At 36.6% G+C, this 25000-nt stretch overlaps 1 protein-coding gene across 2 annotated transcripts in view; it reads left to right on the forward strand.

The window, feature by feature from the left end:
• Positions 1-25000, forward strand: part of LOC106874640 (uncharacterized) — a 182045-nt gene that overhangs the window by 32839 nt on the left and 124206 nt on the right. The window contains exons 8-17 of one of the 2 annotated variants that reach the window (XM_089363153.1): positions 855-1037; positions 2065-2208; positions 10043-10171; positions 10414-10548; positions 17315-17443; positions 17686-17820; positions 21606-21734; positions 21987-22121; positions 24199-24327; positions 24570-24704. In XM_089363153.1, coding sequence (XP_089219279.1) covers positions 855-1037; positions 2065-2208; positions 10043-10171; positions 10414-10548; positions 17315-17443; positions 17686-17820; positions 21606-21734; positions 21987-22121; positions 24199-24327; positions 24570-24704 — 1383 coding nt within the window. The remainder of the gene's footprint in view (positions 1-854; positions 1038-2064; positions 2209-10042; positions 10172-10413; positions 10549-17314; positions 17444-17685; positions 17821-21605; positions 21735-21986; positions 22122-24198; positions 24328-24569; positions 24705-25000) is intronic. The other variant, XM_089363154.1, reaches the window with a different exon arrangement.

Consider the following 25000-nt stretch of genomic DNA (forward strand, 5'->3'; position numbering starts at 1 on the left):
GCTTGAACAAATCGACCCCTAGACTTATTCTTTCTAAGCCTAGTACTTCTATCGGTCAATTTTGTCGAACCGCTAAGTTACGGGGATATAAACACACCAACATCAAGCGACAGTGGGGGGATAAACAAAGACACACAGACACAGACACACACACACACACACATATATATACATGCATACGACGGGCTTCTTTTCAGGTTCTGTTTGCCAAATCCACTCACAAGGCCCAAGTCGGCCCGAGGCTATAGTAGAAGACACTTGTCCAAGGTGCTGTGCAGTGTGACTGAACCAGGAGCCATGTGGTTGGGAAGCAAGCTTCTTACCACACACCTGTATACATGCCTGAAAAAATATCTCAATTATTGATTTTTTTTCAACTCATTGTGTTATCGATGAAAAGGCATGTGGCTAAGTGGTTAGGGTATTCGTCTAACGATCACAAAGTCATGAGTTCAATTCCCGGCGACGGGTTGTGTCCTTGAACAAGACACTTTATTGCACATTGCCCCCGTCCACTCAGCTGGAAGAATGACTTGTATCCGTATTTCAAAGGGCCAGCCTCATTACACCCTGCATCACGCTGAATCTCCCTTAGAACTACGTTAAGGGTACAGGTGTTTGTGGAGTACTCAGCCACTTGAAATATAATTTCACGAGCAGGCTGTTCCGTTGCTCAACTCAACTGGAACCCTCGTAGCCGTAACCGACGGAGTTCCAGTACATATTGTGTTATCGATTATTTAATGAGACAAATTATAAAAAGGTAAACCCTTTGCTTGATGATCTTTCTTTTCAAATTATTCTCAATATAACTAACATCTGATTCCAATTTTGCTCTTATATTTTGGTTCTAGGTGACAGGCTGAAAGGATTTAAAGTTTATGCTGGATCATCACTTTGTTTTCAAAGTATCTATTCTGAATACGATAAAGATGTAATTCATATTAAATGTAGAAAACCACTCAATTCAAGTTATGTCTGGATATCGTTAGATGGAGATAAAAAAATGCTTACTCTATGTGAAGTGGAAGTAATACGTAAGTTATGTTTATTTGTTATTTCACTTGGTAAATATTGATTTATGAGAATGTTACAGAGCTATCGATTTTGAGATAAAGTACAACCGATTATCTTGACTTCCATACTTGACTGATAACTGTAATCGATCCTGAAAGTTTAAAAGGTAAAATATATAGAGCGGGGTTTGAACTCCGAACATAAATGAACATACTAATTACCATTAGATAGTTGGTTCGGTTTTGAAATCTTTCTGCTTCCCCACCTCTTTGCCCCTCCTCCGCCCTGGTTTTCCTAAATAGTAACGCTTTAGTGATACGATTTCAATTCTCTGTTACAGGTTAAGCAAACACTTGTCAAATATACTGGCATACTGCTTACCTACAGTCAAGAACTCTATATCCAATGAGCAAAGTCATTCTGTTGACCATAAAACTTCCCACTGGTATTGATTGGAGCATTGATAAAGCTAATTACGATTGATATAACAAATATTTCACTATATAAACTAAATATACAATTCTATGTACCATTACACTCTCTCCAACTTTCATTCACTCATCTTCTTTCATTTTACATGATTCGATAAGATGATGTGTTTTCAAATATTCGCCCTGTGCATGGTTATGTTCATTTTTGAGGTCACTAAAAGATTACCCCTTATTTCTTCTTTGAAGCCCTAAAATTTTGGTGAGAGGAGTCAAGTCGATTACATCGACCCGATTGCTTGACTGGTACTTATCTTATCAACCCCGAAAAGTAAAAATCGGCTCCGCCGGAATTTGAACGCAGAACGTAAAGACGGATGACATGTCACTAAGCATTTTCTCCAGCATGAACGCAGATGTAGATTTATAGTCATCATCTTATATAATTATATGTAATATTTGATCTATCAGTGACATCAAGAGATCCACAAATTATCATTAAATTTAAACCATATTCATTCTATAAAATATCGTTACAACTGAATATTAGATGCTAACGTTAGTGAAATATATACACTAACCGTGATATTTTCATTTTTTATCATTTTTGTTATTGCAGAATGTGCTCCTGGATTCTATGGAGATATGTGTATGGAACGTTGTGAACACTGTGAAGGTTCTAAATGTGATGAAGTCACTGGACGTTGTGAGGAAGGTTGCATGATAGGATATTACTGGTATGATCGTCACCATAAGTGCAAAGGTTAGATAAACTTTTAATCTCCTTTTCAATAATATTACTGAGGGATTATTAGATTTCATTGCAAATCTTTCTTATATTAGTTTCTAGAAATATCCATATCCGCAATAACCTTTGAATATTAACTTTATCAATCTTATATGATTTGGTATGGTCATTATTTAAAATTCTGTTTGGCAAATCTATAGGACTTAATCTTTCTCATTAACTCGATTACTTTCTACTATTACCGCCGAGATATTAGTTTTTATGCGGAAATATATTAAAAATCTTACAACTATTTATGGCACAGATTGCTTTCCCTGTAATATCTTTCTTCCCTTCTGTGTCTTTCCCTATTTTAACATTTCAGTCTCAATTGTTGTTTATCAGTCTTTCTGTTCATTTTACAAATATACAATTTACTCTTGTTTCAAATATATATATATATTGTTTTAACATTCCCAGCAAAGGCAGACTGTCTAGATTCTTTGTTATTCCGAAAGTAAAGATGACCAAAGTAAATCAGAACTTTGCACTATGGAAAACAGCCATTTTCTACTTGCATTGTCGCAATAAACACGCTATAGACTCTACTTTTGATGAATGTTTACCGCTAGAATAAATTGACCAATGTCTTCTTTCCTCTAATCATCATCACATCTGCGCTCCAAGCACCAAACTGAACGTGAGCCAATATGGGTGGTGTACCTACGTGATCCCTTGACGTGATGGAACTACCGGCAAAATATTCAGAGAAGTATACTTCACCTCCTTAAAAGGAGACTGGTATAATGCGTGTTGTAACAGTACATACACTGTTTCTGAAAAAAAAGGGAGGCTCATCTTACAATTAACTTTCATTGTCTAGATACATACATATTTCTAATTAATAAAATGGGAGCAGAAGCCCTTTTTTCATCAAAAACCCCAAAACTTAGTCGTCACCAATCAAACCAAATGATCACTACCTAATGATAACAATGCACTACAAGAGATAGTTGAATAAATGCTAATGTACTTGGAGCAGTTCCTAAAGCAGTGCAGCCATAGATGCAGAAGAATTAACTTAGAGGAATGAATAAGCGCCATAGTAAGCTTCGCTCAACCAGGTCTGACTGAAAAATAAACAGTCCCAGCGGAAAACATTTAAATGTTTGTATAATCTGCTAGAAATAGCAGTGGATCATCCCTTACACTACACACTATTGTTTGAAATAAAAATAGCATACATTAGATAATATAAAACTAGGTACACAATATCTAAAGAAAAACTAGATGGCCACATGAGTAATACTTCTGATGATAGATCCCTTCCAGCAGGGCTACTTTCGGGATAAACTACAACTAGGATGAACATTTTGTTTTATGTTTCTTACTCAAACCTGCTGATTACTGAATATCATTATCTGCCGATTTTCTAGTTGTTCTAGAGCGGGTCACTCACCACAACCACTACTTGCAAAGAAAATTTCCAAACTTTAAGAGTCCGCTATTCACCCCTCCATAATCAAGACACCTTGGTCATAAGCACAGACACACAGAGGCTCCACATACTTTATTCATTTAATTTTAATTTCTACACTGCACCCACTCAACAAAACTCCACCAAAGTCTTATGTATATCTTCAGTCTTACCAACTCAGCGCACAACTATCAAATATGAAAACTTTCTGACACTCAAACTCAAAAAAATCTTTCTATTCCGACGACGTCTTTTCCACTACCCTGAAACAGAGCGCTGCATTGTTACATATTTTCCCATCAAATTTTTTTCTCCCTGATTTCATTGCAGTTTTTATAAATATGCAACAATGTCCCATCCACATAAATCAACTTATCATTTTCTGCATCTCAACTGTATTCGAATAACAATCATATTTTCCTCATTTTGAGTCTCTCTGTTCTGCCTCAATGAGGACGGATACGGCCTTCATAATGTCATATTTACCGGGAACGTGATTCCCTGAATAATTAATTTGGGTCCTTTGCTCTTGAAACCATCAGTAAAAGAAGTGTTAGAGCTGACATCAACAGATAACTTAATCAACTCGTGCCAGACACTCTGAATCCATTAAAAGAAACCTTGAGAGAATCCGTCAGAGTGTACATGATGTCTTTGTCTCTTTTATAAACAGAAAAACTGAATCACTACACAAACCAAAAATATAGTGATGTACTTAGTACTTTCTAATCATAAATAACACGCATTTAAAACTTTTGAAATTGCTACAAATACTATGGCTTAGTATCTCAGATGAAACCTTAGAAATGTACGTCTCGAATGCTTCGCATAATATAGAAATCATCCTCAGAGACAGCAAATGCAAGAGTCATGATCAGTGTTGTCTATAATACACCACTAAGTCTCACACCAGTTTCCTGCTCACATCCATGGGACAACGCTGTTGTCATGAATATTCTCGAGGAAAAGAAGTCTATTCAGCTGACGGGCAATAAATTACTCATAAACACACACCAATCAATGTCTTACATACGTGTTGTTTCTTCTACATTTTTCTTTTTTATTATTGCTAAATATGTCTTCTGCCGGTCCTCTGTAGTTTTCTGAATAATACTTCTAGAACTATACCCATTCACCTTATCCTAACCATCTCTCAATCCTCTTGAACACTCACTAAATTCTCTTCCTCCCGTTCTTCCCTCTCGGAACTACGACTATCTGGTGACTATCAGGGTCACCATTCTATAAATGTTCAAACTGAACATCAATCAACTCAACTAATTTCACTTGTATGGGGAGGCTTGAACATTCATTGATGCCGTCCCACTTATTTAATGTAAATCCTAAAGTAAAATTCAGATATTCTCCCATAGAGAATATTTTTCTATCTGTAACCGCTGGATAGCAGTGGCATTAAGCAAAGGAAGGTATAGTCGGAAGCAGCACTAAAGATTTTTCTGTTAACTTTAGAATAGGAATCTGATCCCAAACCTTGCACACAGGTAAACTTACTCAATAAGAACTTGCTAAATAGGGGATCTGATTATAGTACATCCAAAAATATATAAAGGGTTATAGTATTGTCAATGGAACTGGTGTTATGGCATTTGCTAATTATAGACATATTTCACAGCAGATTTCTCTGGGTCCTAAGAATCTGATATGTTAAAAAATGAAAAGTTATATTTAGCCGTGAAAGAGAGAGAGAGAGAGAGAGAGAGAGAGAGAGAGAGAGAGAGAGAGAGAGAGAGGGAGAGAGAGAGAGAGAGAGAGAGAGAGAGGGAGAGGGGGAGAGAGAGATAGAGAGAGAGAGAGAGAGGGAGAGAGAGGGAGAGAGAGAGAGAGAGAAGAAAGAAAGAAAGAAAGAAAGAAAGAAAGAAAGAAGGAGAGCGAGCGAGACAGACAGACAGAATTAAGAGAAAGTGAAGGAGTGTGGCGAAAACAAAGTGGAAGTAAGGAAAATACGAAAACAGCAGCATGTAGTTTTTGTTGGAGTCTCTTAATGCCATGTCCTAGGCTGGACATTAAACTAGACTTCATCATGAGGGTCCAACTCTAGTTTTCAGGAGCTTTAGGGAGTATAAAGTTAGTTTTTAGTCACCACAATTCGTAGCTCTGGCCTGAGATAGTAATACCAGTGAGGAATGAAATTAGCAGAAGCGGGTTTTGTGGCTAAGACATTCAGGATTCGGAAAAGTGTGGACATGTCCTGATATTACGTGAACTACTTCCATTGTTTAAAATTAAATAAGCCTTCTGGCTCAAGGATAAAATTAGGAGAGTAGGAGACTAATAGATTAAACTGTAAATAAATCGCAGTAGGTAACGAGAATCTAATGCTGTATGTTGCACTAAGAAAATCAAGAATCTTCAGACAATGGTACAGAGGTCCAAGTCTACCGACGATTGTAGGCATGGGAGGGAGAGTGAGAGAGAGAGAGAGACAGTGAGAGAGACAGTGAGAGAGACTGTGAGAGATTGAGAGAGTGAGAGAGAGAGTGAGAGAGTGAGAGAGAGTGAGAGAGTGAGAGAGTGTGAGAGTGAGAGATTGAGAGAGTGAGAGAGAGAGAGAGAGAGAGAGAGAGAGAGAGAGAGAGAGCCCTAAAACATGAAATACTATATATTTTGCAATGTTTTCTCCCTTTCTTAAAACAGTAAACTCAAACATGAACGGGACACTATTTCTCAGAGGGTAAAGAGACTATATGTGAGCGTGCACACACACGCACACACACACACACACACACACACACACACACACACACACACACACACACACACAAATGTGTTCATAGACCTCTTAATCTATCACGGTTTTTATTATAAACAAAAATATGCATATGAGGAAGGAGAATGTAATATTATTTCTGTCGTCCTCATGAACATTATGTAAATGATTAAAATTAATAACATCACAAATCAATGTGAGATATCGATATTTTGCACTGAACAGTTATAAGTATTTTCATATATTAACGTATTCTGTCGGAATTACTTGGTGGACGCTTTAATCCAGGGATGGTGATTATATTTTAATATTCTTCTACTAAAATTTATGAAATTTCGAGGTGTAATTAAATTCGATTCAACGCAATGGCACCGTTTAGAAAAACGTATAAATACACAGAACTGAGGTGTGTTTATATTTGTTATTCTTTTATTCTTTTACTCCTTCCAGTTATTGGTTGTAAGCTTATTACTTATAATTTCGGTCTCTTTTGCCGAACTGCTAAGTGATGGAGACGTAAACACACCAACATCGGTTGTCAAGCGATGGAGGGGGAAAACGGAGACACACACGTACACAAATATGTACATATATATATATAAGGATTTACTTTTCGTACTGAGATAATGCACCAAGGGTGTGTATGTTTTAGAGAGCTTTTTGCATATTAGAGGCTGCTGCAATAGATTCGAAGTTGGGTGAGGTAGAATAAGATAATTTCAGGGTGGATCGATTAAAGATAGAGTGATATTTATGTTGTCGAGGGAAATTAGAGTCTAGTATTTTAAAGGAGGATTTAGCTAAGTTCTTAACATTAAGTGAGAATGGTGGGTGTGTACCACAGAATAGAGCATCCTCCACATTTTTTAGGGGGTCTAGGAGTAGTGCTATCTAAGTTTTTACATAAAGGAATGCTATCTATATTTTTGGAGAAGGTATCGGTGTGGCAAGGCCTGCTGTTGCTAGCTATCTTAGTTTGTTTTCGTTTTTGACATAGAGATAAATGAATGTGTATGGGGTCTCGGTTCCTTAGGTGTAAGACCCTCCAGGGTTCCATCGACAAGTGTGTGTTGTTGGTTGCGACTGTGATGGTTTGGTGCGTGTTTGGGATGAGATTTGAGATATGTATTGTTTGTGCCTGGTGTTATCTATGTATTCTATTTGTTGGGAAAATCCGCTAGAGGCGAGTGCTTGATTATAGTATGGTGCGTGATTATTGAAAATTTCTGCAGTGGAAGAGAGGTCGGATATGCAGTTTGAGATGCCCTTGATTATGTTGTCGAAAGTGGATTTGTGGTGGTTGGAGTGGATGTTAAGGTATTTAAGGTATTGGTTAGGTTTGTGGCAAGGGGAGTAATGGGAGGTTGATAAGTTTAAAGTTGCGTCAAGAAAGTTAACAGTTTTGTGAGTGTTTTCGAATATGATTTATAGGTTTAGGGTAGAGATGAATTTATGTAGATCTTTTCTAGTTCTTTCTAAGGAGGATTTATTTATGCTTTTAGTAACTAATAAAGCGTCGTCCCTGTATAGGCCTCCCTTGATGTTTGGGAAGTGTATATGGAGCTGGTGTAGGATATATAGTCCAACTAAGTCAGTGACCTGAGCTGAATCAGAAGATCCCATGGTTACATCGAAAAGGTTGCTATGTTTATTGCTATGGTTATTAGCCCGGCACCAGAGTTTGCCTTCAAAAGATATAAGGGTTTTGCGGCATTAAGTATTATGTTAATTTCTAGTAGTGTTAGGTTAGTAAAGTTCCTAGCTAGAAGAAGTGCTTGATTAAGGAGTTTAGGAGAAATAGAAGAGTAGTAATTATTTATGTCGAATTGTAGGAAGGAATATAAGTTTTTGTTCTTTAGAAGGTGGAAGCATGTAATAACTCCACCAGTGTGGGACCATAGGTTAATGTTTAAATTGTCCTTGACGATTGGTATTATTTTGTCCAAGATGTTTTTGCTTACCCTTCTTAGGTCGGATTTGGTGGGGCATATTAGACGTATTGGAGGTTTAGTAATAAAGTCCTTAATGTGATCCTTAAGGTTAAAGTGTGGAGAAGCAGAGCAGTATGGTTCGGTTCGGGCGTCCAGTTGTAGTTTCCTCATAAGTTTGCAGTGGTTTGTGTTGATTTCATTTAGGGCAGATGTTGGTGCCAGCTTGTATGATTTGTTGAGTTCTTTCTTTATGAATTTATTGCATTCTTCAATGGTAATGGGGTACATATTTCCTGTTTTGTCCGAGAAAACATGTAGTTTGGGGGATGCAATGATCCGTTTATGTTGTTTGAGAGCTTTTTTGAAAGGAGGATTTGTATTTACAGAATTTAATGTTCCTAATTAAATTAATCATATCCGCTCCAATTTTTTCCAGATGGGGGTTGTGTGGAGGGTTGATAGGATTTGAGGTTGTAGCTGTTGTTATTATTGTAAGTTCTGTATTTTTGGTTGTCGTTGAAGAAAACCTTCCATCTCATTCTTGGGATGAGGTCTTTAGTTTTGGAAAGGAGGGGTAAGAGAAAGGTCTTTTGTGAAGGAATAGGTTTGTCCTTAAGAGAAATGTCAAGGAGTTGTTTATCTATTACTGAAGCTTTACCTGAGATGAGTGCTTAAATAGCGAGAAATGGAGGTCATGAACGGTAGTGGTGTCAATGAGACCCAAACGTTTCAAGTAATGCTGAGTAAGTGCTATGGATAGACCTTAGTTAAGCTCCAGGTACGGTGATTATGCGAATAAGGGGTCCAACGTAGGTCATACATCAGCGAGTGTCTATAAGGATTTACTTATCGTAATGAGATAAAAAACCAAGGCTGTGTATATTTTAGAACATTTATAAATAGAAGGTCTTGCAGCTGTTTATAGGATATTTATTATACCCCTTCATCGGAGACGGTGTGAAAGGATGGATAAGCAGTTGTTAATTTAGATAAAATAGGAAAATATATGAAAGAAGGTTTGAAAATGCAATATTAAAGATTTTTATTGATTGATCGGTTTTACTTTTTTAAAAAAAGACTGTCAAAAGTAAAATGTAAAGCTTTGTATAAGCTTTGTTGTGTTAAGTACTGGTTAAGTACTGGTTTCCACTCGTGCGGTACCTTACAACTTTACTTTGTTTTATATATATATATATATATATATATATATGTGTGTGTGTGTGTGTGTGTGTGTGTGTGTGTGTGTGTGTGTGTGTGTGTGTGTGAGTATACGACTGGCTACTTTCAGTTTCCGTATACCAAATCAACTAACAAGGCTTTGGTCGGCCCGACGCTACAGTAGAAGACAGATGCCCAAGCTGCCATGTATTGGGACTGAACCCGGATCCGTATGGTTGGAAAGCAAGCTTCTTACCACACTTTCGTTCATTGATAACTCTCTTGCCATTGAACACCATTTCTGATATAGAGAGGGGACGTATACAAAAGTGGTTGAACGAACTTGTTTGTCTGCTCGTGATTCTTTATAATTATCCATATTAATATTTCATCGAATTTTATTTTAGTGATATTTCATTGATCCAAGTTGAAATACAATGAAGAATCAAGTATATATTTATCTAGTGTCTGTAATGCTAAGAGAAATAACAATATCTGGCATATTAAGTTATCTATACCACATCATAAAACTCTTATAATAGCAATTCATATCTAACGGTTTTTTTTTCATCTCAGAATGTCTCAGCGGTTACTTTGGTCACAACTGCAGAAAGTCCTGTCATTGTTCCCGAACATGTAACCACATAAATGGATCGTGTCCAGGAGAGTGTGATGCAGGATACACTGGATACAACTGCCAAAAAGGTTATTTTCAATACTTTTTATTTCAACATTTGATTTAGTGTTTCTAAACGTAGTTAAATTTCTCTTTTATCGTCAAAGGCTAATTCAGTATTAAATCATATCCGAGTTATGTTTTTAGGTGAGATAATAAAAAGCGTGTCAATCACATCATATATTTGTAGTAGAAAGCTCTTACAGCCATAACTTTTATTGTGTGGAGCTATTAATATCTAATCTATTGTGTTTTGTATTAATATTTTCAGAATGTAAAGTTGGTAGATTTGGTAGCAATTGTAGAGAGACATGTCATTGTATGGACAACATAAACTGCGACAGAAGAACTGGAAGATGCTCAGATGGATGTTCTGCTGGATATAGAGGCTACTTTTGTCAACAAAGTATGATATAAAACTATATGATATTCCATATAAATATGTTTAAATCTCTGCATCTGATTCTCACTATCTATTTCCTTTTATTTCTTTAACGTGGTAATGGAGATGAGGACTTTACAGGTTTATAACCAATATATTTTCCAAACTTACATTCATTAAATACTTCGTAAATTCATAGTGAGATATGTGGGCTGCATGCTTTTTTTATGTATGTTGTATATATGTATGGATGTCTGCATATGTATTTATACATATACGTATATATGTATTTATGTATGTATGTATATATATATATATATATATATATATATATATATATATATATATATATATATATATATATATATATATATATATATATATATATATATATATGTATATGTATATATATATAATATACATGTATATACATATAATATACATGTATTTATGTTTATATCTATATATATATATATATATATATACATATATATATATATATACATGTATAATTAAACAAAAGGATAATTTACTCATCCATATATATATATATATATATATATATATATATATATATATATATATATATACATAAACGATGATGATGATATATATATATATATGTATATAATATGTATATCTATACATATCTATGTAACACACACACACACACATATATATAAATATATAATTCACACACACACACACAAATATATATATATATATATATATATATATATATATATATATATATATATATATATGTGTGTGTGTGTGTGTGTGTGTGTGTATACATAAATACAGGGGTTGGACAAAATAATGGAACCACCTTAAAATTTTAAACAAATTATTTTAATATAGGCTAGGACCGTCTGTGACAGTAGTTACACCTTCAATTTTACAATTTATAGACTCGTACAAAGTTTGAATTGTTTCCAAAGGAATTTTTGTCCATTCTTCAACTGAAACAGTTTCCAATACTTGGAGTGATGATATCGATATGGTGGAGGATATCGACTCCTTACTTGCTTTTATAAAATACACCATAAATGCTCAGCAATATTGAGATCTGGGGACTGTGGTGATCAGATAAACTTTTGAACTTCACTAGAATGTCTCCTGCCATTCAGTAACAACTTTAGCTGTGTGAATTGGTGCATTATAATTCTGAAAGATTGCTTTTCCCTCCGGAAACAGTTCCGCAACCGTAGGATGAATCTGATTAGATAAAATGATTAAATAGCCTTCACTATCAATTCTGTCATTGGGCCGGCGAATTTCCAAGATACCCCAGATCATTACATATCCTCCTCCATATTTAACAGTTGGAAGAAGGCAGTCTGGATCAAATGCTTCTTGCTTCTTTTGGCTTTCTCCACACGTATACTCGACCGGTGGTCGGAAATATGGTAAAGGATGCTCTAGGGACTAATTCCACACTAAACGCTTTGCGACGTTTGTTTTTGAAAGTAGTGGTTTTCTGATTGTAGCCCTCCCGTGAAATCCGGCTTTGTACAGCTTCCGGCAAACAGCTTATGTGGAAACTGGGTTCTCAAGGTTGTCATTAAGCTCTGCAGTAATTTTGGGAGCTGATCCATTCTAACAATTCGCGTAAGAGTCCCTATCTGAAAGTTTTGGTTCTCTTCCGGAGTTTTGCTTCGACGAGGAGGTTTTTTCCCCCTTTCTCAAAGGCTGCCATTACTTTCAGGTGAGTACTTCTTGATACACGAAACATTTCGGCTGCTTTCGTTATGCTAGCACCTGCCATATGAGCACCAACAATTTGACCTCTATGAAAGTTCAATAGATCTGTCATTTTGATGAATTGTTATTACCTTTTTCTGATGATAACTGAAAAGAAACAGCAATTTTAGCAAAAAATATGCTACTCTAAAAATAAATCAGAAAAACAAAAATAAACAATATTTTGATGGTTTTTATAGATATTTCAAACTTTGATGCTAGGCCTTTCCATTACTTTGTCCAACCTCCGTATATATACACCATACATATAAGATAGAGTGAGAACACTTGGAGAAGACATACAGAAATCGATTGAACTAACGGGTAGGCTATTACATCCTTGTTAAAAACGTCATTCAAAAGAAACTAGGTCTCATCATCATCATCACTATTTGACGTCCGTTCTGTATGTTGTTATTCGCTGTGCGGTTCTTTGGCACGGTTTCTACAGCAGGATGCTCTTCTTAACATGAAAAACGTTACAGTGTGTACTGAGCGCTTTTGTCGTTGCTCCAGCACTAGTGATGTCACCAAGTTTTTCAAGGTAAGAACCTTCAATTAAATGGGGTACGGTATTGAGGGACATGAAATTATGGTAGAGAGACAGGAATCTTGCTGAAGATGTGATTACATGGCTTCCCCAGCTGGAGAGAGAGAGTGAGAAAGAGAGAGTGATGTTGATGGCGTACCTTCAAGATACAAGGTGCGATTTAGGTAACTGCGCATTTGTGTGAAAACAGTTTCACAGATGTTTAAAGAAGGAATTTGATATGAATATCAGTTTGTTGGAGGTGAAGTGAAAGAGGTTAAAGGGAAGGAGGAGGGTAGAGGGAGGGTATGAGTAGGTACTGGAGGAGGAGGAGGCACCCGTAAGGGACCGCCGTACGCATACAATATGAAAAATAGAGGATAAATAATGTCACATCACCTGAGCGAGTAGTACCACAGTTGCAAGATAGACAGAAAGATGACCGTTAGATGAATTGTGTAGTAAGGCATGACAGTGGTTCTCAAGCACTTCACAGCATCATTAATCCCGTTCGTTTCCTATCTTTTCCGTGAGGTTCAAAATTTTGAATTCGCTCTTCACTGCTTTATCCCACATCTTCCTGAGTCTTTAGGGGTTGCCACGTCTTTATACGGCTGTTTTCATTCATCCGTGTCCTACGACATTACCAGTTAAGTCTTCTCTGCTGTGCATTAATGCTTCGTATGCCCAATTTTTTTCCCAAGACACTTTTTGGTCGTACATGCAAACTAGCTTTGCACATCCAGCAGAGCATGCGAGCTTCCTTTTACTCTACTTTTTTGTGTTTGTATACATGATCCAAGTTTCAAAATATATGTAGCATTGATAAATAGATAAAGGCTGAAAACGGAGACATGGCGAACACCTACATCCAAACTAAATTCATCATTGTATTCGTTAACTCACACCTTGCTGACAACATCCTTGTACATGTCTTGAACGACTCTCAACAGCAATTTGTTTACAAGCAGCCGCTACGATCACGATATCAAGGAATGGAAACCCCGTCGAGTCGAAAGCTTTCATTAGAGTGACAAATGCCAAGTAGAGGATTTTAAATTTTACTAAATACTTCTCCTGCAGTAACTGTATTGTAAAGAGAAGTACTCTCGCCCGAATGAAACCAAAATACATCTCGTCTATATTCACTCTTATTCCTAACTAATCGAGGATTATGACTTCTTCAATGACGTCGAAGAGCAAATGCACTGATTTAAACCCTCTATAGTTACTTCTCACTAAGACATTTCATTCACCATCGTAAGAAAGCTGGCGGAAACATTAGGACGCCCGGCAAAATCCTTAGCGGAATTTCTTCCGTCTTTTCATTCCGAGATCAAATTGTTGTCGAGGTTGACTTTGTCTTTTCCTCGCTGGTAATAGTACTTAGCGTTTTTTCTTCCCAATTATACGTTCTGTGTTCAAATACCGCCGGGGTTGACTTTTCCTTTCATTCTTTCGAGGACGATTAAATAACTACCAGTTGAACATTGGGGTCGATGTAATCGACTCACCCTCTTCCGGAAATTCTGTTATTTAGGAGACTTCATAAGCAGTGGCAGGAGATGTGGGGTACACTATTGAGGGGTATCAAAGTATAAAAGAGACACAGGAACAGTTACCTGACAGAAGTGGTGAATACATGTCTTCACCCGCTGGAAAGAGAATTTGAAACCAATACTCTTAGTAAAAGAATGAATGTCAAATATTTTTTTATTCTCAGCCTAAAATGAGTGTCTCACTATAAAGGTTTGACAGTGTTACATATCCAAGATTTTCGTGATACATATATATATTGTTATTAGTCATTCGACTGCGGCCATATTGGAGCACCGTCCTGAGGAAATGTACACAAACGAATCGAATGCAAGCGTTTTTTTTTATAAAAACTTATCTATTTATGAATTTTTTTTGCCGAACCGCTGTTACGAGAATGTAAAACATGTAAACCGGTTGTTAAGCGCATGGTGGGGACCACACGCGCACACAAACACACACATGCACACGCACGCGTGCGCACACACATAAATATACATATATATATATATATGACGTGTCCGTTTACTGCATCCACTAACAACTGTGTGGTCGACTTGAGGTTATTATAGGAGACAGCACGCAATGAGACTAGAAGTAGAACCATGTTGTTGGGAAACAGACACGCTTGCACCTATATATACGAAGGTGGTATCACAAAGATCCCGGACTCGTTATGTTTAATAAAAAAAATCACTTGTTTACCTGTTTTAACATTATCTTCTTCAAAATAGTCACCCTGCACAGTACTACACCGCCAAATGTGTTTCTCTCACTTTTGGAATCCGACCTGTAAGTCGTTTTCCGTAAGTGACTCGAGAACCTTCTGTGATTCACTCTTGATCTCGACAACGGTGTTAAAACGCCGACCTTTGAGCTGCATTTTGAGACTGGAGAAGTGATGGAAGTCCGCATGTGCTAAATCTGGTGAATAGGATTGGTGAGGAAGTGATACCATGTTGTTTTTGGCGAGAGCTCACGGGCGAGGAGAGCTCGGGGACACGCTCCCCAGATCCGATCGCTTTCGCCAAGTCTCCTCCCACAAACGTTTCAAAACATCGCTGTAGAATTCCCGATTAACAGTCTGGCACTGGGGGAGGAATTCCCAAGACCAAATTTTCCGGGTTTGACACTCGTAGTAGGTCTTCCAGCTCACTTATCGTCTTCCAGGCACGTCTTTCCGCTTTTGAAGCGCCCGTACCTCTCCAAACATTTCCTCGTCGCTGTAAGCTTGCCAAAATATGCTCAATGCCTCTGTAGCCGACTTCCCAAGTTTAACGCAAAATTTCACAGTAGCTACTTGTTCCTGTCCGAGACAAAATCGCAGACTACAGCATAAACAAAACAAAAAAACAAAAAATCCACAACTACAGATGTAAACACAGCATCGTCATTCGGCACACCGCCTCGTGAAGGTCACTGCTAGCGCTCACTGCACACGCAATCACATGTTGCCAACTTTTGCACGCTGCAGAACTAGTCCGGGGAATTTTTTGATATCACCTCGTATGTACACAGACACATACACACACTCTTTCTCTCTCTCTCTCTCTCTCTCTCTCTCTCTCTCTCTCACACACACACACACACACAATCACACATATATATATAGGGGCAGGCGTGGCTGTGTGGCAATATATATATATATATATATATATATATATATATATATATATATATATATATATATATATATATGTATGTATGTATGTATTTATGTATTTATGTGTGTATGTATTTGTGTATCTGTGTTTGTCCCAACACCCCCGATTCACAAACGATGTTTGCGTGTTTACGTCCTCGTAAGTGAGCGCTTCGGCAATAGGCACCGATAGAATGGTACTCGTCTTACAAAGAATAAGTCCTGAGGTTGAATTTTTCGACTGAAGGTGGTTCTCCAACATGACTGTTGTCAAATGGCTGAAACAAGTAAAAGAATTATATATATATATATATATATATATATATATATATATATATATATATATATATATATATCGGTGTCACCTCACTCTCCCGCGAACATCTTGATTCGTTCCTCTCTTTTGTCCAATCCTTCCATCCTGCCCTCCACTTCTCCTGCACTATCTCTGACACCTCTGTATTTTAATACTTTTGTGATAAACAGGACTTAACACAACAAAGCTTATACAAAGCTTTACGTTTTATTTTAGACAAACTTTTTCTAAAAATGTGAAACCGGTTAAGTCAATAAGCATCTTTAAAATTGCATTTTCAAACCTTCTTTCATATATATTTCCACTCGTGCGGTACCTTACAACTTTACTTTGTTGTATATATATATATATATATATATATATATATATATATATATATATATATATATATATGTGTGTGTGTGTGTGTGTGTGTGTGTGTGTGTGTGTGTGTGTGTGTGTGTGTGCGTGCGTGCGTGCGTGTGTGTGCGCGCGTGTGTGTATGTGTGTGTGTATGTGTGTGTGTGTGTGTGTGTGTGTGTGTGTGTGTGTGTGTGTGTGTGTGTGTGTGTGAGTATACGACTGGCTACTTTCAGTTTCCGTCTACCAAATCAACTAACAAGGCTTTGGTCGGCCCGACGCTACAGTAGAAGACAGATGCCCAAGGTGCCATGTATTGGGACTGAACCCGGATCCGTATGGTTGGAAAGCAAGCTTCTTACCACACTTTCGTTCATTGATAACTCTTTTGCCATTGAACACCATTTCTGATATAGAGAGGGGACGTATACAAAAGTGGTTGAACGAACTTGTTTGTCTGCTCGTGATTCTTTATAATTATCCATATTTAATATTTCATCGAATTTTATTTTAGTGATATTTCATTGATCCAAGTTGAAATACAATGAAGAATCAAGTATATATTTATCTAGTGTCTGTAATGCTAAGAGAAATAACAATATCTGGCACATTAAGTTATCTATACCACATCATAAAACTCTTATAATAGCAATTCATATCCAACGTTTTTTTTTCTTCATCTCAGAATGTCTCAGCGGTTACTTTGGTCGCAATTGCACAAAGTCCTGTCATTGTTCCCGAACATGTGACCACATAAATGGATCGTGTCCAGGAGTTTGTTATGCAGGATACACTGGATACAACTGCCAAAGAGGTTATTTTCAATACTTTTTATTTCAACATTTGATTTAGTGTTTCTAAACGTAGTTAAATTTCTTGTTTATCATCAAAGACTAATTCAATGTTAAATTATATCCGAGTTTTGTTTTAAGGTGAGATAATAAAAAGCGTGTCAATCACGTCATATATTTGTAGTAGAAAGCTTTTACAGCCATGACTTTTATTGTGTGGAGCTATTAATATCTAATCTATTGTGTTTTGTATTAATATTTTCAGAATGTGAAGTTAGTAGATTTGGTAGTAATTGTAAAAGTACATGTCATTGTATCGACGACGAAAAGTGCGACAGAAAAACTGGAGAATGCTCAGTTAGATGTTCTGCGGGATATAAATGCTACTATTGTCAAGAAAGTATGATATAAAACTATATGATATTCCATAAAAATATGTTTAAATCTCTGCATCTGATTCTCACTAACTATTTCCTTTTATTTCATTAACGTGGTAATGGAAATGAGGACTTTACAGGTTTATAACCAATATATTTTCCAAACTTACATTCATTAAATACTTCGTAAATTCATATTGAGATATGTGGGCTGCATGCGTTTTTAATGTATGTTGTATAAAAGTTTGCATGTATATGTATTTATACATATACTAATATAAGTATTTATGTATATCTATATAGATATATATGTATATATATAACATATATATATGTATGTATATACATGTATATATATATGTATATAATATGTATATACATACATATATATGTAACAGAGACTCAAACACACACACACATATATATAACTCACACATATATACATAAACCCACACACACGTGTGTATATATGTATATATATATATATGGGAGAATATACAAAAAATAACAACAGACGAGGACAGGTGGTGTAAATAACAAAAGTATATATTAGTATGACGCTCAGGAATACGGAAAGTCTTTGACGTTTCGAGCTACGCTCTTCAACAGAAAGAATACGGAGACAAGGAGAAAAACACGGAGAAAAAAAATTGAATAGTGTTCAGTCAACGGTCAATCATTTATGTATATATATATATATATATATATATATATATATATATATACATACATGCATATATATATATATATATATATATATACATGTGTCTCTGTTACATATATATGTATGTATATACATATTATATACATATATATATATACATGTATATACATACATATATAGGCGTGGCTGTGTGGTAAAAAGCTTGCCGGTTTGAGATCCACTGCATGGCATTTGGGCAGGTATCTTCTGCTATAGCATCGGGCTGACCAAAGACTTGTGAGTGGATTTGGTATATATATATATACATATACAGGGAGAATTCACGAAGCAAAAAGACGAAGACAGGTGGTGTAGACAACAAACAGATGTATTAGTTTTACGTTCGGGAATTGAAAAAGTCTTTAACGTTTCGAGCCTACGCTCTTCCACAGAAAGGAACACAGAAAAAAATTAAATTACAGAATGTGTAGTGGCTAGCGTTCTATCATGCCGAATGCCGGACAGAGGTGACACACAGAAGAGCTAGGATTAAGGGGAGATAATAAAGTAGTGGTGATCCGAAAACGAAGGTGAGTATGCGTGTGTATAAGAGAGCATGTATGGGCGTGTGGATGAGGGCTTGTGACCTGGACGTGTGCGTGTGTGTATGTGTAGATGTGTGGATGTGGGGCTGGGAATTGGTCAGTGCTAGTGTGTGCGTTGTTGTGTGATGTAATGTGATGTGATGTGGTGTTGTGTGGTATGGTGTTGTATAGTGTAGTGTTGTGTGGTGTGATGGTGTTGGGATGTGGGGGAGGCGAGAGTGAAGAAAGCAAGGGTGGGTTGTGGGTTAGGCTGAGGGTGGGGTTAGAGATGGTTTGTGTGCGAGTGGGTGTGAGGGATGGGGTGGAGTTGGGATGGCATGGATAGGGAAGGTGGGGTTTGATTGTGGGGGTTACGTTGGAGGGGTGACGATGAATGGAGAGGGGGAGGGAAAATGTGGGTAGGAGTGAAGAGAAGTAGGAATCGGAGCAAGAAAGGAGAGGTGGGTGGGAGAAAGTAGGTTTGAGAGGGAGAGAGGAGAGGTGAGGAGGTTAGATGAAGAGGGGAAGAGAGTTGAGCCCATGTGGCGCAAAGGAGTAAAGAGAGAAGATTAATCTCTGTTCACGGCGCAAACGGGAGTCCGAATGGCCTGTGTGCAAGGACAATCCGAACACAGACAGGTGTTGCAAAGAGTGACCGGGAGAGCGCAAGACTGGGGTGTCATAACCGAGTCAGATGTCTCGGCGGTGTTCTGCGAACCGGTCAGCCAAGTGACGTGACGTTTGCCCGATGTATAGAGAAGGGCAGAGAGAGCAGGAGATGCAGTAGATGACATTGGTAAAGTGCAGGTGAACGAGTCGGTGATATGTATGTATGTGTATTATGTATGTATGTATATGTATATATATATGTATATATATGTATGTATGTGTGTATATATATATGTATGTGTATATATGCATATCTATCTATCTATCTATCTATCTATCTATCTATCTATCTATCTATCTATCTATCTATCTATCTATCTATCTATATATATATGCACATAAGTCATTGTGTCTGTGTTTATCTCTCACCACCACGCCACAACTGGTGGTGATTTGTTTACCTCCCCATAATCTAGCTTTTCGGTGACCGAAACCGTTAGAATAAGTACCGGGCTGAGGTTGAATTACTGCGGCCAATTCGTTCGACTGGGTGGCGCCCAGCATAGCCGCAGTCAAACGACTGAAACAAGCAGAAGATAAAAGATAAAATGAAAATGCAACGTAATATTATGTCGTCCTCATGAATATTTTGTAAATGAATAACATTAATAACATTTCGAATCAATGAGACATATCGATATTTTGTACTAAACAGTTATAAGTATTTTAACATGCTATCGTGTTGTATCTGGTTTATTTGGTTAACGCTTCAATTGAGTTATGGAGAAAACTGTTTAAATTTTAAGAAATAATGTTTATCGCCACTTTAAAATGATTGTTCCGTAGTAACCGGTGTTACGACCGTTTTAACCATCAGGAGGTGCCTCCTCCAGCTGGTTATAGATGAAACCTACGCCCGATACATATTGTAAGGTGGAGAGAGAACTCCTGCAATCTTCTTGTGACAATAACGTGACCGCCAGACTTTATGATATCGAGCTGTTTGTGCTGATCTTCAGTAGTGGACACCCATCCGCTAGAGATAGAAGTAATCCATTGCAGCTTGCCATATACATAAAAAAATACATGACGACTATTCAACGATTTTGCAACAAGCAAAGTAGCGAGTAAGAAAATCTCTAGAAGAGATCAAAGTAGTAACTATACTGAGAAGTATTGTTTATGGCCACTGCAATATGGCTGTTACATAGGAGCCGATGTTAGTACCGTTTTTAATCTCAGAAGAAACCCCTTGTAACTGGTGGAAGATGTAATCTGTCCCCGATATTACATTGCAAGGAAGGAAGTGAACCCCTATCATCTCCTAGGAACGATGACATGACCAATTGTTCTACTGGAATTTATGAAATTTTGAGATGAAATTAAATTCGATTCCATGCAATGGGTGAACTTGTATAATGTATATCAATACAAAAGCGATTTGTAGTAATAATTTGTCAATATATTTCTGTTTATTAATAAGGCGGCTTGCTGGCAGAATAGTTAGCAAACTGGCCCTCGGGGTTCGATGAATTAAGTACCAGTGAAGTACTGAGGTTGATGTGATCGAGTGCCCCCTTCCTCCCTCCATAAAAATCCAGGCCTTGTAAGGCCCACTAGATTTTGTCGTTCAATAATGAAAGAAACTTACTGTTATATTGACGATAAAGCTTGTGTGAAAGCCATTTGCCTACTCTTTATAATTATTTATATGTTATAGTTCACCAAATTTATTTTACCAGCCTTGTTTGATCATGTTAATATCAAAGCTTCTATTTTCAATATAATATTGACTACAGTAACTTTAGTATTGCCCAGAGTAGAAGTACAATGATATATTCAATAAATATTTAACCCTATCAGGTCTTTGTGACGCTAAAAGAAATTACAATATTTGGTATATAAAGTCAAATATACTTTATCAGAAATCTCTTTGAATAGCGTCATTTGTAACATTTTTTATTTATTTCAGAATGTCCCGATGGTAGCTTTGGTCACAATTGCAAAGAGTCCTGTCATTGTTCCGTAGCATGTAACCACATAGATGGATCGTGTCCAGGTGACTGCGATAAAGGATACACCGGATTCAACTGCCAAAAAGGTTATTTTCAATACATTTTATCCAATTATTTTAAAATTCTCTATATTTGATTTAGTGTTTCTAAACGTAGTTAACTTTTTTTCTTTATCATAAGATACTATGTTAATCACAACATAGATCTACTGTTTAGCTACGAACATAGTGTAAAAGGAACATCATTAATATCTTAGTTATATCTATTTTTGCAACCATGACCTTTATTATATGCAGCTAATAATATATAATTCAATTTGCTTATATTAATATTTTCAGAATGTGAAGTTGGTAGATTTGGGCCAAATTGTAAAGGGAAATGTCATTGTATCGACAACGAAAGCTGCAACAGAGTAAATGGATCATGTGGAGGTGGATGTTCTGATGGATATTTAGGCATCGATTGTCAACTAGGTATAATTTAAATCTACATTTAATTTTGTATAAAATATGTTTCAATCACTCCATATATTTCTTTAATAGATGCATAAAGCAAGGGAAGCAGATATTAGTATATAAGTGTTGGGTTCTTTGCAAAAACTGCAAAACGACTTGCAGGCAATATAAAAATGTGCTGCTAAAAATAACATGCAGCACAATGCTGATAAGTTTCAAGCATTATTCGCCCATAAACAGACTACAATCGGAATACATAGGACCAGGGATAGTGCAATTGCGGAGTTAGAATCGGTGCATGATCTTGGAATCCAAATTGATAATGATGCAACATTCCATGAGCATATTACCAAGATGACAAAGTTGCCCAGGCGAGTAGCTGGATGGATGTTTAGATCATTCAGAACCAGAAATAAGCATAGCTTGCAACTCCTATGGAGGACATTTGTCCTCACTCGTTTGGATTACTGCTCCCAACTGTGGTCGACACAAAGAATATTGACTCGGTGAAACAGATGAGCTACTGGGAGAGGATACAAGAACCGAAGCTTTCCCCTCTGAAGAGAAAGCGAAAAATGTATGCAATGATATAATATGGTAAATTCTGGAAGGTCTAGCTACCAAAGTTGGAATTAAAAGCTATACCAGCAACCGAACTCGACAGTATTGCCTAATACCAAAGATACCGTCTTCTTCATTCCAGATAATGACCCAGGATTGGATTTCAAGGAACCATAACTATTTAACATATTGTGAAGCAACCTAAAAAATTAGTAAGGTGTAAATGTGGGAACCTTCAACACGCACCTGGACAAATTTGTATCAAAAGTCTCGGATGAACCCACATAATGACAGGAGGCACAAAGAGGAGCAGCTCCGTCCAGCTCGATCTTTCGCCATAAACAATATGAAAGGGAAACCCGAAATTACTGTAGGTCGGTGCCCCAGTACATCTCCAGCCTCTTGCTGAATACTGTGAAAGAGGAAAAAAAAAATTTAATCTCCAAACTTTAAGAGACCGCTACTCAACCCTCCATAATCAAGGCAGCTTAGTCATAAGCACAGACACACAATGGCTCCACATACTTTATTCATTTAATTTTAATTTCTACACTGCACCCACTCAACAAGACTCCACCAAAGTCTCATTATGTATATCTTCAGTTTTACCATTTCAGCGTACAACTGTCAAATATGAAAACTTTCTGACACTCAAATCCAACAAAATCTTTCTATTCCGACGACGTCTTTTCCACTACCCTGAAACAGAGCGCTGCATTGTTACATATTTTCTCATCAAACTTTTTTCTCCCTGATTTCATTCCAGTTTTTATAAATGTACAACAATGTTCCATCCACATAAATCAATTTATCATTTTCTGCATCTCAACTGTATTCGAATAACAATCATATTTTCCTCACTTTGAGTCTCTCTGTTCTGCCTCAGTGAGGACTGATATGGCTTTCGTAATGTCATATTTACCGGGAACGTGATTGCCTGAATAATTAATTTGGGTCCTTTGCTCTTGAAACCATCAGTAAAATAAATGTTAGAGGGCGTAATTAAATTCGATTCAATGCAATGGCAGCGTTTAGAAAATGTATAAATACACATAAATAAGGTGTGTTTATATTTCTTATTCCTTTATCTTTTTATTTCTTCCAGTCATTTGACTGTAGCCATTCTGGAGCACTGTCTTTAGTCGAACAAATCGACCCCACGACTTATTAGAATCAAGTATATATTGGTTATAAACCTGTATAGTCCTGAGGAATCAAGTATATATTTATCTCTATGTAGTGCCTGTAATGCTAAAAGAAATTACAATATCTGGTATATTAAGTCATCTACACTATATGATAAAAACCGTGAAAGATTAAGAGATCTATCAACACATTCGTGTGTGTATGTATGTGTATATGTGGTGTATGAATTTGTGTGTGTGCGCGCGTGTGTGTGTGTGTGTGTGTGTGTGTGTGTGTCTGTGCCTGTATGTGTGCGTGTGTGTGTGCGTCTATATATAGTGTCTTCACCCTCTGAGAAATAGTATCCATTTCACATTTGAAATTCATATAAAACTATTTTTTTTTTCAGAATGTCGCAGCGGTAAATTTGGTCGCAATTGTACAAAGTCCTGTCATTGTTCCCGAACATGTAACCACATAAATGGATCGTGTCCAGGAGAGTGTGATGCAGGATACACTGGATACAACTGCCAAGAAGGTTATTTTCAATACTTTTTATTTCAACATTTGATTTAGTGTTTCTAAACGTAGTTAAATTTCTTGTTTATCATCAAAGACTAATTCAATGTTAAATCATATCTGAGTTATGTTTTAAGGTGAGATAATAAAAAGCGTGTCAATCACGTCATATATTTGTAGTAGAAAGCTCTTACAGCCATAACTTTTATTGTGTGGAGCTATCAATATCTAATCTATTGTGTTTTGTATTAATATTTTCAGAATGTGAAGTTGGTAGATTTGGTAGTAATTGTAACCGTACATGTCATTGTATGGACAACATAAACTGCGACAGAAGAACTGGAAGATGCTCAGATGGATGTTCTGATGGATATAAAGGCGACTATTGTCAACAAAGCATGATATAGAACTATATAATATTTCATAAAAATATGTTTAAATCTCTGCATCTGATTCTCACTATCTATGTCCTTTTATTTCTTTAACGTGGTAATGGAGATGAGGACTTTACAGGTTTATAACCAATATATTTTCCAAACTTACACTCATTAAATACTTCGGATATAAAGGCTAGAAATTGTCAACAAAGCATGATATAAAACTATATGATATTCCATAAAAATATGTTTAAATCTCTGCATCTGATTATTACTTTATATTTACTTTTATTTCATTAACGTGGTAATGAAAAT

The sequence above is a fragment of the Octopus bimaculoides genome, chromosome 14, assembly GCF_046866305.1.
Source record: "Octopus bimaculoides isolate indiv1 chromosome 14, ASM4686630v1, whole genome shotgun sequence".
Lineage (NCBI taxonomy): Eukaryota > Metazoa > Mollusca > Cephalopoda > Octopoda > Octopodidae > Octopus > Octopus bimaculoides.